The sequence below is a fragment of the Diospyros lotus genome, chromosome 5 (assembly GCF_014633365.1).
Source record: "Diospyros lotus cultivar Yz01 chromosome 5, ASM1463336v1, whole genome shotgun sequence".
Taxonomy (NCBI): domain Eukaryota; kingdom Viridiplantae; phylum Streptophyta; class Magnoliopsida; order Ericales; family Ebenaceae; genus Diospyros; species Diospyros lotus.
In genome coordinates this window covers 15,729,954-15,744,960 of record NC_068342.1, presented here as the reverse complement: position 1 = coordinate 15,744,960, position 15,007 = coordinate 15,729,954, and the positions used below count along the sequence as shown (strand labels likewise).

Genomic DNA, 15,007 nt, shown 5'->3' with positions numbered 1-15,007 from the left:
ATTTCCCATCTTAAGAATGCTTGAACCAAATGCATACTTGCTTTGCTTAGCTTAGCTGATGACATCAATACTAGTAACATTTTCCATGTAAAAGTTTTGTATCCTAAAAACAACAATATAACAAGCCTTAATTTGTCTAGGTGGGGTTAGCTAAAGATTTACCACCTAGCTGAGGCAAATTGAGCATCCTTTCTTGTGTACCAGTATTCCTGCAGTTTGTCATGCTCCTAGATTTTCATGTTTTTTTTGCAGAACAAGGATGTCATTGTAGTTGTGCTCGATGATGAGATTATTTCCTCATCTCATGGAGGCTTTCAAAGATTCCTAGTCAAACAGGAAGGTGGCCCTCAATACAAATATAGCTTGGTTCATCATAGCCAACACCTTGACTCTTACATCTAGAGTTTGTGGAGTGATTCTTGTAGTTCAACTCATCAAAATTGATTTTTTTTCTAGCCAGGAGAGAATGATAGACAACCTGAATATTGGGATTGGGGATTTTTAGGAAACTCTACTTTCGATTTTAGGAAGATGTAGTCAAGGCAAAAATTTGGAAATTAGAAAATTGGTTATTTTACTTATTATTTTAAGCAGTCTCTCCTTTACTTAATTTTAAAAAGTAATTATTTAATTTATCATAGTGGGGTTTGCTGATACCTTATATGTGAAAAATAGACTGAAATTCTTCCTTACATTCTGTATGAATGAGACTACCCTATTAATAGGGAACTAGGTTACAACATTGGAAAGATTACACATGCTAACAATAAGGAAAAACTAAGCTGTACATGGTACTGCCAAGAAGAAGGGAAAAATCCAATCGTAATTCATTCCAAGGTATCAGAAAATAAATACATACCCTATCACTCGTATAGGCAGTTTCCTAAAGTCTAATTAGGCAATTTCCTAATTAGATAGTTTCCTAATCTAGCTTAGGAAATATGTTCAAGAAAGGAAACAATTATAAATACAATCAAATCAAAAGAATACACGATACATGATGCATATCAAACAAATAATATATGCAGATCAGTGAATCTTCTCATTTTCTAACACTCCCCCTCAAGATGGTGAGTGTATATCATGCATTCCCATATTGCTCAATATCTTGTGACACAAATGACCCGACAATCCTTTAGTCAAAATATCTACCAGCTAATCTCCTATAGGAACAAAGGGTGTGCAGCTCAAGCCACTCTCTAGTTTTTCTTCGAAGAAGTGCCTATCCACTTCAACATGTTTGGTCCTATCACGTTGAACAGGGTTATGGGCAATGCTGATTGTTAACTTGTCACAATAGAGCCTCATAGGAGTTGTCCATGTGATCTTTAAATCATCCAGAACAATTTTAAGCCATAGTAATTCACATATTCCTAGGGCCATTGACCTGAATTCTGCTTCAGTACTAGATCGACCCACCACATTTTGTTTTTTACTTTGCCAAGTCATAAGATTTCCACTTAGGAATGTGCAATAACCTAAAGTAGACCTCCTATCAACAAGGGACCTTGCATAATCAGCATCAGTGTATGCTTCCAAAGACAACTCTGTCAAGAAAGATGAAAAAAATGCTTCTCTTCAATCTTATTTCCCTTAGACGGGTAGGACAAAATATATACAAAACTCCTTTCCTAAATCAGGAGGTTCCTAATAAGAAAGATTACAAGAATGGATGGGAAAGCAATCCTAAAATACAACAGCTAAAAGATACAGCCAATAATAGGAAATATACAGCAGATTTCTAAAGCAAAAATACTATCTTTATTTTAGGAAACATATCACAAACATATCAATCAATCACTGATTTGCTCTTGACCGAGAATAGGAACTGGATTTAGTCCTTTATTGCTAACAAACTCCTTTCCTTTCCTGAATAGAATACCCTTACTGGGAGTCTCCTTAAGGTAATGAAGGATCTGGTGCATAGCCTTTAGATAACTTTCTTTAGGGCTATGCATAAATTGGCTGGCCACACTCACTGCATAAGGAATGTTTGGTCGTGTATGGGATAAGTAAATAAGTCTCCCTACTAACCTTTGATAGGATTCCTTGTCAATTGTACCATCTTCAGGGGCATTACCAATTTTGTGATTTGGTTCAATAGGTGTGTCAAGTGCCTTGTTGCCTAGCATACGAGTGTCAGTCAACAGGTCCAATACATATTTTTGTTGAGAAATGAAAATACCTTCCTTAGATCGAGCCACTTCAATGCCAATAAAGTATTTTAGTTTTTCCAGCTCCTTTATCTCAAATTCCTTAATCAAGCACCCCTTTAAGAGCTCTATTCCCTCTTTGTCATTAACGGTGACAATGATATCATCCACATACACTAACAATGTAGTAATTCTCCCTGTGACTGAATGGAGTACAAACAAAGTATGGTCACCTTGAATTTGTTTGTACCCCATATCAAGCATCACTCTTGTAAACCTCTCAAACCAGGCTCTTGGCGATTGTTTCAGTTCATGGAGAGCCTTTTTTAACCTGCATACTACATTCTCATTAGTTTGTAACTCAAATCTCAGAAGTACTTCCATATAAATCTCCTCCTCTAAGTCCTCATGAAGAAAATCATTTTTACATCAAATTGTTGTAGTTGCCAATCAAGATTAGCTGCTAGGGACAACAACACCCTGATAGTATTCATCTTTGCTATTAGAGTAAAAGTCTCAAGGTAATCCACCCCATACGTTTGGGTATACTCTTTAGTAACCAGCCTAGCCTTGTATCTTTCTAGAGACCCATCAGACTTGTATTTCGCCGTAAACACCCACTTACACCCTACTGGTTGCTTCCCCTTTGGCAATTGAACCAATTCCCAGGTTTGGTTCTTCTCATGGGCTGCCATCTCTACCATCATGACATCATTCCAATTTTCATTACCTAATGCTTCAGATAAGGTCTTTGGGATAGGGATAGTATTTAGGTTGGTTAGGAAGGCTTTGTGGGCAGGGGACAAGTGTGAGTAGGTCATGAACAAGAGGAGAGGATGTTTGGTACAGGTCCTTGTCCCCTTTCTAAGGGTAATAGGAATGTTAAGATCCTTAAGGTCAGGTTTAGGCTGGTTATAGGCACTAAAATCAGGCTCTGATGTAGCATGGCTGGATCAGTTTAGGGCATAGGCTAAATAGAGGATGGAGTAAGTATAGAATTTGAACTTCAAGGTTCTGGACTTGGTTCAAACAATACAACATGCGTAGGTGGAAGAGTTGAGACCTTTCTCCTTGAATACACCTATAGTGGATTAGAAGAAGGCTGGAGATTTTCCCTGCATATCATATTTAGTGAGTCCCGTGGGATAGTCTTTGGAGGAGACAAAGAAGGATTAGAGGAGGAAGAAGGAAGAGCAGGGAGAAACAATTCCCTATTCCCATCTTCCAAGAATGCAATCTCCCCCTAAGGATAAGAAGTACTAAAATAGGAACTCTCCTCCATAAAACTTACATCAGCCGAAACAAAGAACCTTTTGGTTGGGGGATGGAAGCATTCATACTCTTTTTGAGTGGAGGAGTACCCAATAAAGATACATTTAAGAGCTCGAGGGTTAAGTTTGCCTCTTTTAGGTGAGTGATTATGAATAAAATTCAGACAACCAAACACTTTAGGGGAGAGACCATTAGAAGTCATGAATCTTGGAAAAGCCTTAGTGAGGAGCTAAATTGGGCTATTGGAGTCAAGACTTCTAGAGGGTAACCTATTGATGAGATAGGTAGCTGTCAAGGCAGCTTCTCCCCAATAATGTTCAGGAACATTTTTGTGGAATAGCAATGCCCTTGCAACAACTAGCAAATGACCATTTTTTCTTTCAACCACCCCATTTTGTTGAGGCCCTGAGGGGTATAAACACAAGAAAACTCATGTATTATACCCTTCTTTTGGAAGAAAATAGACAAAGATTGGTTGAAAAAATCTCTAGCATTATATGTCTGAACCCTCTTTATTTCAACCCCAAACTGAGTTTTGATCATATTATAGAAGTTTGGAAAGATGGTGCACACTTCTGATTTAGCCTTTAATAAGTATAGCCAAACCACTCGTGTACAATCATCCACAAATAATACAAACCATCCAGCCCCTGAGAGATTAGGAATAGGAGAATGCTACCATATGTTACTATGAATTAGAGCAAAAAGAAGAGAACTTCTGTTATTATTAAGAGGGAATGAGACCCTTCCATGTTTAGCAAGTTCACAAACATCACATCGAAAATCCCTAACATCTAATCCCTTGAACAATGAGGGAAACAGAAACTTAAGGACCCTAAAAGATGGATGTCCTAGGTGAAAATGATGAAGCCAAAGCATATCCTTATTAGACTTAACTAGAAATGATACAAGGAAAATCTGTCTTTTGTCAATCTGTCCACTAAGATCTTCAAGATTATATAGTCCATCCTTTACCCTAGTATGCCCAATCATCTTTCTCAAGTCCTTTGCCTGAAGTTCACAAAAGGAGGGATAGAAGATAACACGACAGTTAGCATCATTGGTTAATTTTTGAATGGAAACAAGATTGGTGAAAAGCTTAGGGACATGGAGAGCTTTCTTTAGGGTTAGATTGCTGTTTATAAGGATATATCTGTTAAAGTTGTCTAGAGTATAGGCAAATGAAGTATTAAATAGAAGTTGTATCCCAAAACTGTAATTAGTAAAAGTTATGGGGTGAAACTGTAAATATTTATATCTTCATAGGGATATCCACCCTCTATTATAAATAGAGGGCAAGGGGTAGAGAGAGAGAGAGAATTCTCAGTTTTTCCTGTTTGTAAGACTACTGGCCATCCTCTTATGTGCTGAGTGCTGTGGGAAGAAGATATCAAGATTGTGAGAAAAGTGATTCTTGAAGCGATCTGGTGGAAATCTCTTTGGTTATTTTCATTGTACTTGGGAGCGCTGTAACAGGAGGGAGTAGGGGACATTTGTACTGCTGTAATCACTCTTGGTTTCTAGTGGATTTGTCTCGGAGAGAAGGCTGGATGTAGGATTGCTTTTTGCAGTCCAAACCAGGATAATTCTGTGCTTCTTGGATGGTTTGATTGTTCTTTTCTCTCATTTCTTTGCTGTTTTCAATTGCTGTTAAATCTATTCTGTTGTGGTTTGATTTCCGGGTGAGGAGATTAGAGAGATTGGCAAATCTAAGTCTTGAATCGATTTCTAAGAGCTCCTAAACATAACAATATCCTTGTCCAACTACAGTTGTTAAGGATCCCTCAACCAAAACTATTTTTCTTGTGCTAGGACATGGTTTATAGGATAGAAATTTGTGTGAGGAAGAGGTCATATGGTCTGTGGCTACAAAGTCAAGAATCCAAGTGTTTTACAGGGTTACATCTGAAGCATGAAAGGTAAGAGAAATGGAAGAAATACCTATGAAAGCTAGATTAGAAGTACCTGCCCCTGGCCTTTTCTCTAGTGTCCCCAGTAGGTTCCTTACCTTCTCTATTTCCTCTTGGTTTAGCTCGATTGATTCAACTTGATCTGGGGCTTTCCCTTAGTGACTTGCTAGCTGTTGACCACATATGCTTGCCTCTTTTGCTGTTCACCCTTGGTTGGCTTATCATGAAGCTTCCAGCACTTTTCAATAGTGTGCTTAGGCTTCTTGCAATATGTGCACCACAAATTGTCCTTGTTTATTGTCTTGACTGAATCTAAAGTCTTCCTATCTTCTCTGGCTTGTTTCTCTTGGCTAAGGCCTCTCAAGGTTAAGAGGGTCGAACTCTCCATAGAATTAGTTTCAAGCATCACCCCTCTTCTACCTTCCTCACAATTGATATTGCCTCATTAAAGGAAGGCAAATCAGTCTTGCCAAGAATTTGAACCCTGACTACATCATACTCCACATTAAGCCCCGTGAGGAAATCATAAGTCCTCTCATTTTCAACAAATCTCTTCTGGATGGTAGCATCTTCATTGTACCTCATTTGGATACACTGGTAGTGATCCAATTCTTGCCACAAGGTTTGCAATAAATTTGCATACTCGATTATAGACCGAGTCCTTTGTTTAGTTGTTGCCACCTTAGTCCTAATTTCGTAAATTTGAGTAGCATCGTTCACCTTTGAATATGTGAGCTTCACAGCTTCCCATATCTCCCTAACTATTGTAAGAAACATCACCGTGTCACTGATTTCTGGAATCATGAAGTTTCAGAGCTAGGACATCACTAGTGAGTCTTCTTCATCCCATGTAGCATACATGGGATCATCCTCTTTAGGCCCGGTTCCAAGCAAGTGGCTCAACTTCCCTTTGTCCTTCAAGAACGTCATAATTAGTTGGGACCACTTTAGGAAGTTTTTTCCATTCAACCGATAGGCTGCTTGGATGTTTTGTAACTCTCCATTGGATATCGCACCATTATTGGAATTGCCCGCAAAAGGGACTTCAGTTGTGCCACCGGATTCCATGGAGTCGGTCATGTTTTAAGGTTATGAAAAAAGATGGGATTGAGTAATGCTTTGGCCACAAAGAAACCAAGAAAGCGCCTTACTTCGAGGGTAGGAATCTAAGGCTCTGATACCATGTTAGGAAGAAGGGAAAAATCCAATCGTAATTCATTCCAAGGTATTAGAAAAATATATACATAGCCTATCACTCATATAGGTGGTAGAACTCTTCTCAATTGATTGAACTTTTACTCAAAAACAGTAGCAATTCCTCAATTACAGTAGCTTCAACAATGGAAGTAGCAAAAAAACAATGAAAGAAACAAAATAGGCCTATTCGAGAGGGCCTCTCTCTCTCACGACTTCTCCAACAGAATTCTCCACCCCTCTCTCTCTTTCTCTCCTCCCTTATATACCTACTCCCCCCCCCCCACTTGTTCCAGCCACATGCTAGATTATTCTCTTCTAACTAACTTGTGATTTTTTTAGCCTTGGGTCATTTTACTTGGTTGCCCCCTGTGGTCCCCCACCCCTTTCCTTCTTTCTCCTTTGATATGTTTGTTTAATGGGAGCCCTAACAACACTCCCGCCCATAAGTCGCACCTTGTCCTCAAGGTGAAATTCTGGAAATTGAAGAAGAATCTGATGGTATGGCTCCCAGGTTGCTTCCAATGGGGGCAACCCCTTCCATTGAGTAAGGACATCAAGGTTCCTTAGATTGTTCCCTGCGCCTGGTCTTATTCCCAACAAAAATTCCGGAGACATTGTCATCTCCAGCTCAGCTGAAAGCTGATTAGGGATTTCGAGGGTTTCCCTAATTGCTCCTTCCGCCTTGCGCAGCTGTGACACGTGGAACACGGGATGGATAGCACTAGAAAGGGGTAAGGACAGCTTGTAGGCCACATTCCCAATCCTTTTCTCCACCGGAAAAGGCCCATAGAACCTTGGTGATAACTTCTCATTCAATCTCTTTGCCAATCTCTTTTGTCGATAGGGCCGAATTTTTACATAAACCATATCTCCCACATCAAACTGCACCTCTCGCCGCTTCCTATCTGCTAACTCTTTCATCCGAATTTGAGCCTTCAACAGTTGGGACTTTAATTCATCAAGAATGGAGTCTCGCTCCAACAGTTGCTGTTTGATTGCTGAAACTGCTGTTGTACCCCTCTCAAATCTCAATAATGGGGGCGGTTCACGCCCATAGACAATCTGGAACGGAGTTAATTTTGAGGATGTATGAAAGGAAGTATTGTACCAATATTCAGCCCACGGCAACCAGCTGCACCATGCCTTAGGTTTGGACGAGCAGAAACAACGAAGATAGGTCTCCAAGGTGCGGTTTAGGACCTCCGTTTGACCATCGGATTGTGGGTGGTAGGAGCTGCTCCTGTTCAATTTAGTGCCCTGCAATCGAAACAACTTTTCCCAAAAATGACTAACAAAAATTTTATCCCTATCAGAGATAATAGAGTTTGGAACCCCATGTAACTGGACAACCTCCTTCACAAAAATCCCTGCTATGCTTGCTGCTGTGAAGAGATGTTTTACAGTAAGGAAATGTCCATATTTGCTTAGCCGGTCAACCACCACCAATATTGTATCTTTCCCCCCTGACCTTGGCAGCCCTTCAATAAAATCCATAGACACATCCTCCCAGATTTGGCTTGGAATTGGAAGCGGCTGCAACAACCCACCAGGTGATAATGCTTCATATTTATTTTGTTGGCACACAGGGCAATCACGCACATATTGTTGAATATCCCTCTTCATCCCCACCCAAAACACGTTCGAAGAGATCCTTTTATAGGTCTTGAGGACCCCAGAATGTCTTCCAATCCGACCATCATGCCCCTCCTTCAGTGTTAACGGAATCAAGGTGGAGCCTTTAGGTGGATACAGCTTCCCTTTGAACAGCAAATGCCCATCCACCAAAGTAAAACCAGGCTTTCGCGTGGGATCAGCCTTCACCTCCTTAACTATTAGTTGGAGTGTCACATCCTCCTCCACCTCCTTCTTAAGCTGGTCAAGTTGCACCACTTGAGGAACGGTAAGAATCAATAATGAAATGGAAGATTGGAGACGTGAAAGGGCATCCGCTACCCGGATTCTCCAATCCGGGTCGATATTGAATCTCACAATCATATCCCATCAACTTCATGACCCATTTTTGGCACTCCGGACTGATCTCTCTTTGTTCCATTAAAAACTTTAAGCTTCGTTGGTTTGTCCGAATAACAAATTTCCTCCCAATCAAGTAGTGTCTCCACTTCTTTATCGCAAATACCATGGCCATCAGCTCTCTCTCATACACGAACCTTTGTCGACCTTTGGGATTTAGGGAATGGCTGAAAAAAGCTATAGGTCACTGCTCCTGCATTAAAACAGCCCCCAACCCATGCCCGGATGCATTAGTCTCTACCACAAACTCCTTGGAAAAATCTGGTAAGGCCAACACCGGCAATTCGGTCATCACTCTTTTAAGAGATTGAAAGGCCTGTTATGCTAATTCGTCCCAAAAAAAATTCCCCTTCCGAAGGTAGTTTGTCAATGGCCACGCTAGCTTCCCATAATTCTTCACAAACCTCCTATAATATCTCGTAAGGCCCAAGAATCCCCAAAGCTCCCGTAAGGACTTAGGACTAGGCCAGTCCATGACTGCCTTAATTTTTGAATCATCCGCAACCACCCCTTCGTGAGAGATGACGTGTCCCAAGTACTCAATCTTCTGTTGCCCAAATTGACACTTCTTCGCATTAGCATACAACTGGTGCACTGCTAATAGCCCCAAAACGCACTTCAAATGTTCCTTGTGCTCAGCCATATCCTTGTTATAAACCAAAATGTCATAAAAAAATACCAAAACAAATTGCCTCAGCTGCTCCTTAAGGATCTCATTCATCAAGGATTGAAATGTGGCGGGGGCATTGGTTAACCCAAATGGCATAACCAAAAAATTCATAATGTCCTTCATGTGTGCGAAAAGTGGTCTTAGGAATGTCCTTAGGACTGATTCGTATTTGATGATACCTCGATTTTAAGTCCAACTTGGAAAAAATAGCAGCCCCATTCAATTCATCCAACAATTCTTCAATAATTGGAATGGGAAATCTATCAGGAATGGTTACCTTGTTTAAGGCTCTGTAGTCAACACAAAATCTCCAGTCACCATCCTTCTTCTTAACCTTGTTTAAGGCTTTGTAGTCAACACAAAATCTCCAACCACCATCCTTCTTCTTAACCAACAACATCGGGCTGGAAAATGGGCTTACACTCGGTCTGATCAGCTCTGCTGCCAACATCTCCTTAACCAGCCTCTCGATCTCATTTTTTTTGAAAGTGGGGATACCGATAAGGCCGAACATTCACTGGTGGTACGCCCGATTGCAGTGTAATCACATGATCTCGCTTCCGATGCGGGGGTAGACCCCCCGGCTCCCCAAACACAAGTTTGAACTCCATGAGCAGCTTCTGCAAGCTGTCTGGAACTGCCCCTCCAGCCTTGCTTTCAGCAGCAATCAAGCTCCAATGCTATTCAAGTAGCACCCTTTCCTTATTTTCCCTGAATGCCCTCATCATTGATTTCAATGTTACCAAGGTCTTACTGAGGCTGGGATCCCCATGCAGTGTCACAGTAGCCCCCCCGGCCTTAAATCTCATAACCAATGAGCCCCAATCAACTTGTGTCTCCCCTAGGGAAGCCAACCACTTCATTTCGAGGATCACATCTGAACTCCCTAGCTCCAATGGCAGAAAATCCTCCACTATTTCCATATTCTGCGGCCTTAAGACCACCCCCTTACACACCCCCGCCCCTTGAACAGCCATACCCGACCCCCTAATCACCCCATAACCTCTTGTCTGTGTCCTGGTCAGTCCCAAATTCTGCACTAATTCAGTTGCTATAAAATTATGGGAAGCTCCACTATCAATTAAGACCACCACCTCTTGTCCCCCCACTTCCCCTTTTACTTTCATGGTTTGTGGAGGGGTTAATCCCACTACTGAGTTAAGGGATAGCTCCACCACCTCTCTTAATTTGACCTGGTCTTCCCCTTCCCCTAGTTCATCCCTTGTTTCAGCCTCCTGTACATTCTCTTCTTCTTTATCCCTTTCCTCCTCATAAATCACCATTACTTGCAACTCCCTATTCTTGCATTTATGACCCACCGAATACTTCTCGTCGCAACGGAAACATAACCCCTTCGCCTGTTTGGCGTACAACTCACTCTTACTCAACTTCTTGAAAGGAGGGGTGCTCCACTTACCTATGGCTAATGGCCGATGTGAGACGGCAGCGCTGGTTGTTGCCCATTTCGGCTGAAGGTTTGTTGTCGGAGTGGAAGGGGCTGATACCCGAGTTGGGTTTGATCCCGAATAACCCCCACGGACCACCCGATTCCTCTCCTCGATTCGTTGGGCCAGCTCCATCATTTGCTCTAGTCCTTTTGGCTGCAATACCCTCATCTTTGCCTGGATATCCGACCTCAGGCCATTTATAAAATGACCCTCAAGGAACGCGTCTGGCAGCTCTTCAATGGAAGAAGCCCATATTTCAAAACAGAGACGGTAGTCCTTGACGGAACCGGTTTGCCTAAGCGCGAGGAACCTCTCCTCTGCTGTGCCTTCTTGAGTCGATCGGAATCGACTTACCAACCGCGCCTTGAGCTCGTCCCAACTCCTCACTCGCCGTCGCCTTTGCTCCCATTGAAACCAGGCGAGAGCGGCCCCTTCAAAACAGAGCGCGGCCGAATCCAGTTTCTCTGCGTCGGCCAATCGGTTCACAGCGAAGTATCGCTCTGCCCTAAAGACCCACCCATCAGGGTCGTCTCCCTCAAATAAGGGCATCTCCAAGCGTCGACCCCTAGTCTCCAGCCTTCCGAAGCCTTTGGTCACATCGCCTTCGTCCCTTGCCCGTTCTCTCACCCCTGGCGTCTCGTCCATGGTAAAGGAAGAACCCATGGGTACATTGTCCTCTCCTTGTTTCCCCTTCCTATCCTTCTCCTGCGACTCCCACTTCTCTATCAGTAAGTTAAATTGGTCCAGCATCATCGTCATGTTCTTCTCTATGTTATGCACTTTCTGAAATTCATTCCTCATAGAATCCAACCCGACTTGCAATCCCTCCATTTGTCCTTCTATCTGTTGTTGATAAGTCTCCAACCTCCCCTCTAACTCGCCCACTCTCTCAAAAACGGATATCCCCATGAATCAGCGCTCTGATACCAAATGGTAGAACTCTTCTCAATTGATTGAACTTTTACTCAAAAACAGTAGGAATTCCTCAATTACAGTAGCTTCAACAATGGAAGTAGCAAAAAAACAATGAAAGAAACAAAATAGGCCTATTTGAGAGGGCCTCTCTCTCCCACGACTTCTCCAACAGAATTCTCCACCCCTCTCTCTCTTTCTCTCCTCCCTTATATACCTACTCCCCCCCCACTTGTTCCAGCCACATGCTAGATTATTCTCTTCTAACTAACTTGTGACTTTTTTAGCCTTGGGTCATTTTACTTGGTTGCCCCCTGTGGTCCCCCACCCCTTTCCTTCTTTCTCCTTTGATATGTTTGTTTAATGGGAGCCCTAACAATAGGCAGTTCCCTAAAGTCTAATTAGGCAGTTTTCTAATTAGGTACTTTCCTAATCTAGCTTAGGAAATATGTACAAGAAAGGAAACAATTACAAATACAATCAAATAAAAAGAATACACGATACATGATACATATCAAACAAATAATATATGCAGATCAATGAATCTTCCTGTTTTCTAACAATATGAAACAAATAAAAATCCCCTCTTTTGTAGCTCTTTGCAATTCAGTTCTAGTTGAGCCTTTTGCTTGATGACATGCTCAAGAAATTTATATTCCACATTATACTAAGACGCTTTACATTTGTTTGAAGGTAAATATTTTTCGTGGGATCACCCTGCCGGATACCCCAAATTATGGGAAGGTGTTTGGAGGACAGTTCATTGGACAGGCATGATTGATTTTCTTTTCTATGGTAGTTTCTTGGCACTTGCATGTTCCTGAATGAAATTTTGTTAATTATGATAAAAAGAATGGTGCAAATTTAAGGTTGTAATTTTGTATAGAATGATCACTGCAGTTCGTTTGCATGCACATTCACAGAACACACTGCATTTCGTAATTCATCCCACTTCCATTTTAATAATGTGCCAATGATTTTGATATCTGATTCTTGCTGGACATAATTTGTGATATGTTCATTGGTTGTCTGTCAGGAAAATCATTTTCTTGCTGGACGATTGGATGATATCCTATTCATCCAGCTTCCATTTTAATAATGTGCCATGATTTTGATATCCTATTCTTGCTGGACCTGTTTTGTGATATGTTCATTGGTTGTCTGTCGGTTTTCTTATCAGCTAAATGCTTAAACTTTTTTTCGTTCCTAGTTACTTGTTTATATTGGGCATGGTTTCAGTTCAAAATGCTTCAATGAAATTAAGAAAGCAAGAAGCATGAGTTAAGTGGGGAATGTAAAAGACCCAACAACAACATACCAAACCTTTTATCCCACCTATGTGTTCTACATGAGTTCTAGCTTTCCTTTCATTTCAATCTATGGTCTTATCTTCTATAAGGCCTATATAGTTAATATTAAACCTACTGGGAACCTAAAAGACATGAAGCATATATTTATTTTTGCACTTATCTCTTATTGGTGTGAAGTTTCTCAATTTATTTTTCATCAAACTCTCATTGGTTTGAAGTTTCCCAAGTGGCCAGTATCTTGTTTTACAATGGAACTAAAGACCAAATTAATGTTTGTTGGTGCATTGTTGCCTCTTTATGCTTCCTTCAGATGGCTGCATTGTTAGTTAATCAGAAGATGGCACTGGAAAGTTGGAATCTAAAAATTTGATACTTTATTGCTCCTAAAGTATTTTTATTTACTTGTATATTGCTGTTAACTTTAAATATGTTTTCAATACAGATTGACTTGGTTAATTTCAGGTAGACACTGATCACTAGGTGGAATTCATATCAGTAGCAGCTGCTTTTACATAGTCATAGCTAAATGGTCAATGATATGCAGGCTTTGGCTGCAGCATCAAAAACAGTCGATTGTCTGAAGTTTGCTCATAGTCTGCATGCTTGCTTCCTTCTTGCGGGGGATCTTCACTGTAAATATACTTTCTGTCCTTCAATGGAATAAACTGCCACTAATCATAATAGCTGTACTTTGTCTTTGTAGTATACTGATTTGTGTGGGTGGTTATATCATTATCTTTATCAAAATTTAAGGTGATGGATATCACATTTTATTTTGCACCATTTGAATAAAGAAACTGATGATTGTTGGTGGATGCATGTCTTATTTCGAGCAGATAGGAGAGTTGATCTGGGTTCGCTTTATTGATTCCCTCATGCCAAAAAGGGGTCCATTTACTTACCTGCAACACCCATTTGAGAAACAAATATATTCGTCTTTAATTGATTTGAACTATGGAAAAAGGAAAAACAGCATAAAATGGTATTTACATCAACAGGTGACAGTATTTTGCCTTAAATACATTTTAAGGTCACTGGGAAGAAATTAACTGTTTCCTCTTAACCCCTCTTAGATGATATTGTGAAATATCATCATTATTTACACCTTATAGCTCTGCTGCTGCCGAAGTGCCTTAGATGGTTCCCTAAGAACTTTGGATGAGGTGGTAAAGTAAAATGAAATACTTGATGTTGAAGTTGGTCCTTGTGAAGTGAAGATTACATATGTGTTCTTGTCACGAATTGGGAAGAAAAATGAATATTTTTTTTATTCATTCTGTTTAAATCTATATATATACAGAAAACTAGCCAATCTACAATAGGAAACTCTTAATTAGAAATTTTCTCTAATGGAGATAATCTCTAAGTGATTTGCAGAACCTACCAAATCTATACACCTAATCTTCTATGTATACATTAGGAAATAATTCAAAAACAAGGTACAAGGAGGGAGATTCAGCGTTTGCAGCATGGGATAAGGAGGATTCCCTGGTGATGTCCTAGTTATGGAACTCTATGGTTCTAGAAATCAGTGATACGATGATGTTCTTGACAACAACTAAGGACATTTGGGAAACCACCTATTGCTTCTTGCTTCTCTCCAAGTCACTAGATTTCCCCATAGGTTGGTACAATACCCTGAAATGGATCTGCTATCATCAATAGAACCTACCTAATCTGAATCAGCATAGCCACAGATTCCTCTATCCTAAATTTTCTTGAATATCAGCCCCTTCTTGAGTGTTCCTTTGAGATACCCAAAAATATGATGAATTGCTTCAAGATGTTGTTTAGTAGGGAGATGTATATATTGGCTGATAATACTTACAACATATGCTATATCTAGCCTTGTGTGGGATAGATAAATGAGCTTCCCTACTAGGTGTTGAAACCTTCCTTTGTCTACCTGATACTCTTCTTTTCCTTCTTTATTCTTCCAATTTGGCTCTAGGGGAGTACTTGTTGGCTTACACCCTAGTTTTCCTGTTTCCCTTAGCAAATCTAAGGTGTATTTCCTTTGAGTTATAAATATACCTTCCTTGCTTCTAGCTACTTCCAATCCTAGTAAGTATCTTAATTCTCCCAAATCTTTCACCTCAAATAT

The 15,007-nt window shown here is 40.6% G+C and overlaps 1 protein-coding gene across 5 annotated transcripts in view; it reads left to right on the top strand.

Annotated features, from left to right (window-relative positions):
- Window positions 1-15,007, top strand: part of LOC127801064 (acyl-CoA hydrolase 2) — a 69,320-nt gene that overhangs the window by 9,057 nt on the left and 45,256 nt on the right. For 4 of the 5 annotated variants that reach the window (XM_052335879.1, XM_052335878.1, XM_052335882.1 and 1 more), the window contains exons 7-8: window positions 12,287-12,364; window positions 13,448-13,535. In XM_052335879.1, coding sequence (XP_052191839.1) covers window positions 12,287-12,364; window positions 13,448-13,535 — 166 coding nt within the window. Of the gene's footprint in view, window positions 1-12,286; window positions 12,389-13,447; window positions 13,536-15,007 lie in introns of those variants that run through there. The other variant, XM_052335880.1, reaches the window with a different exon arrangement.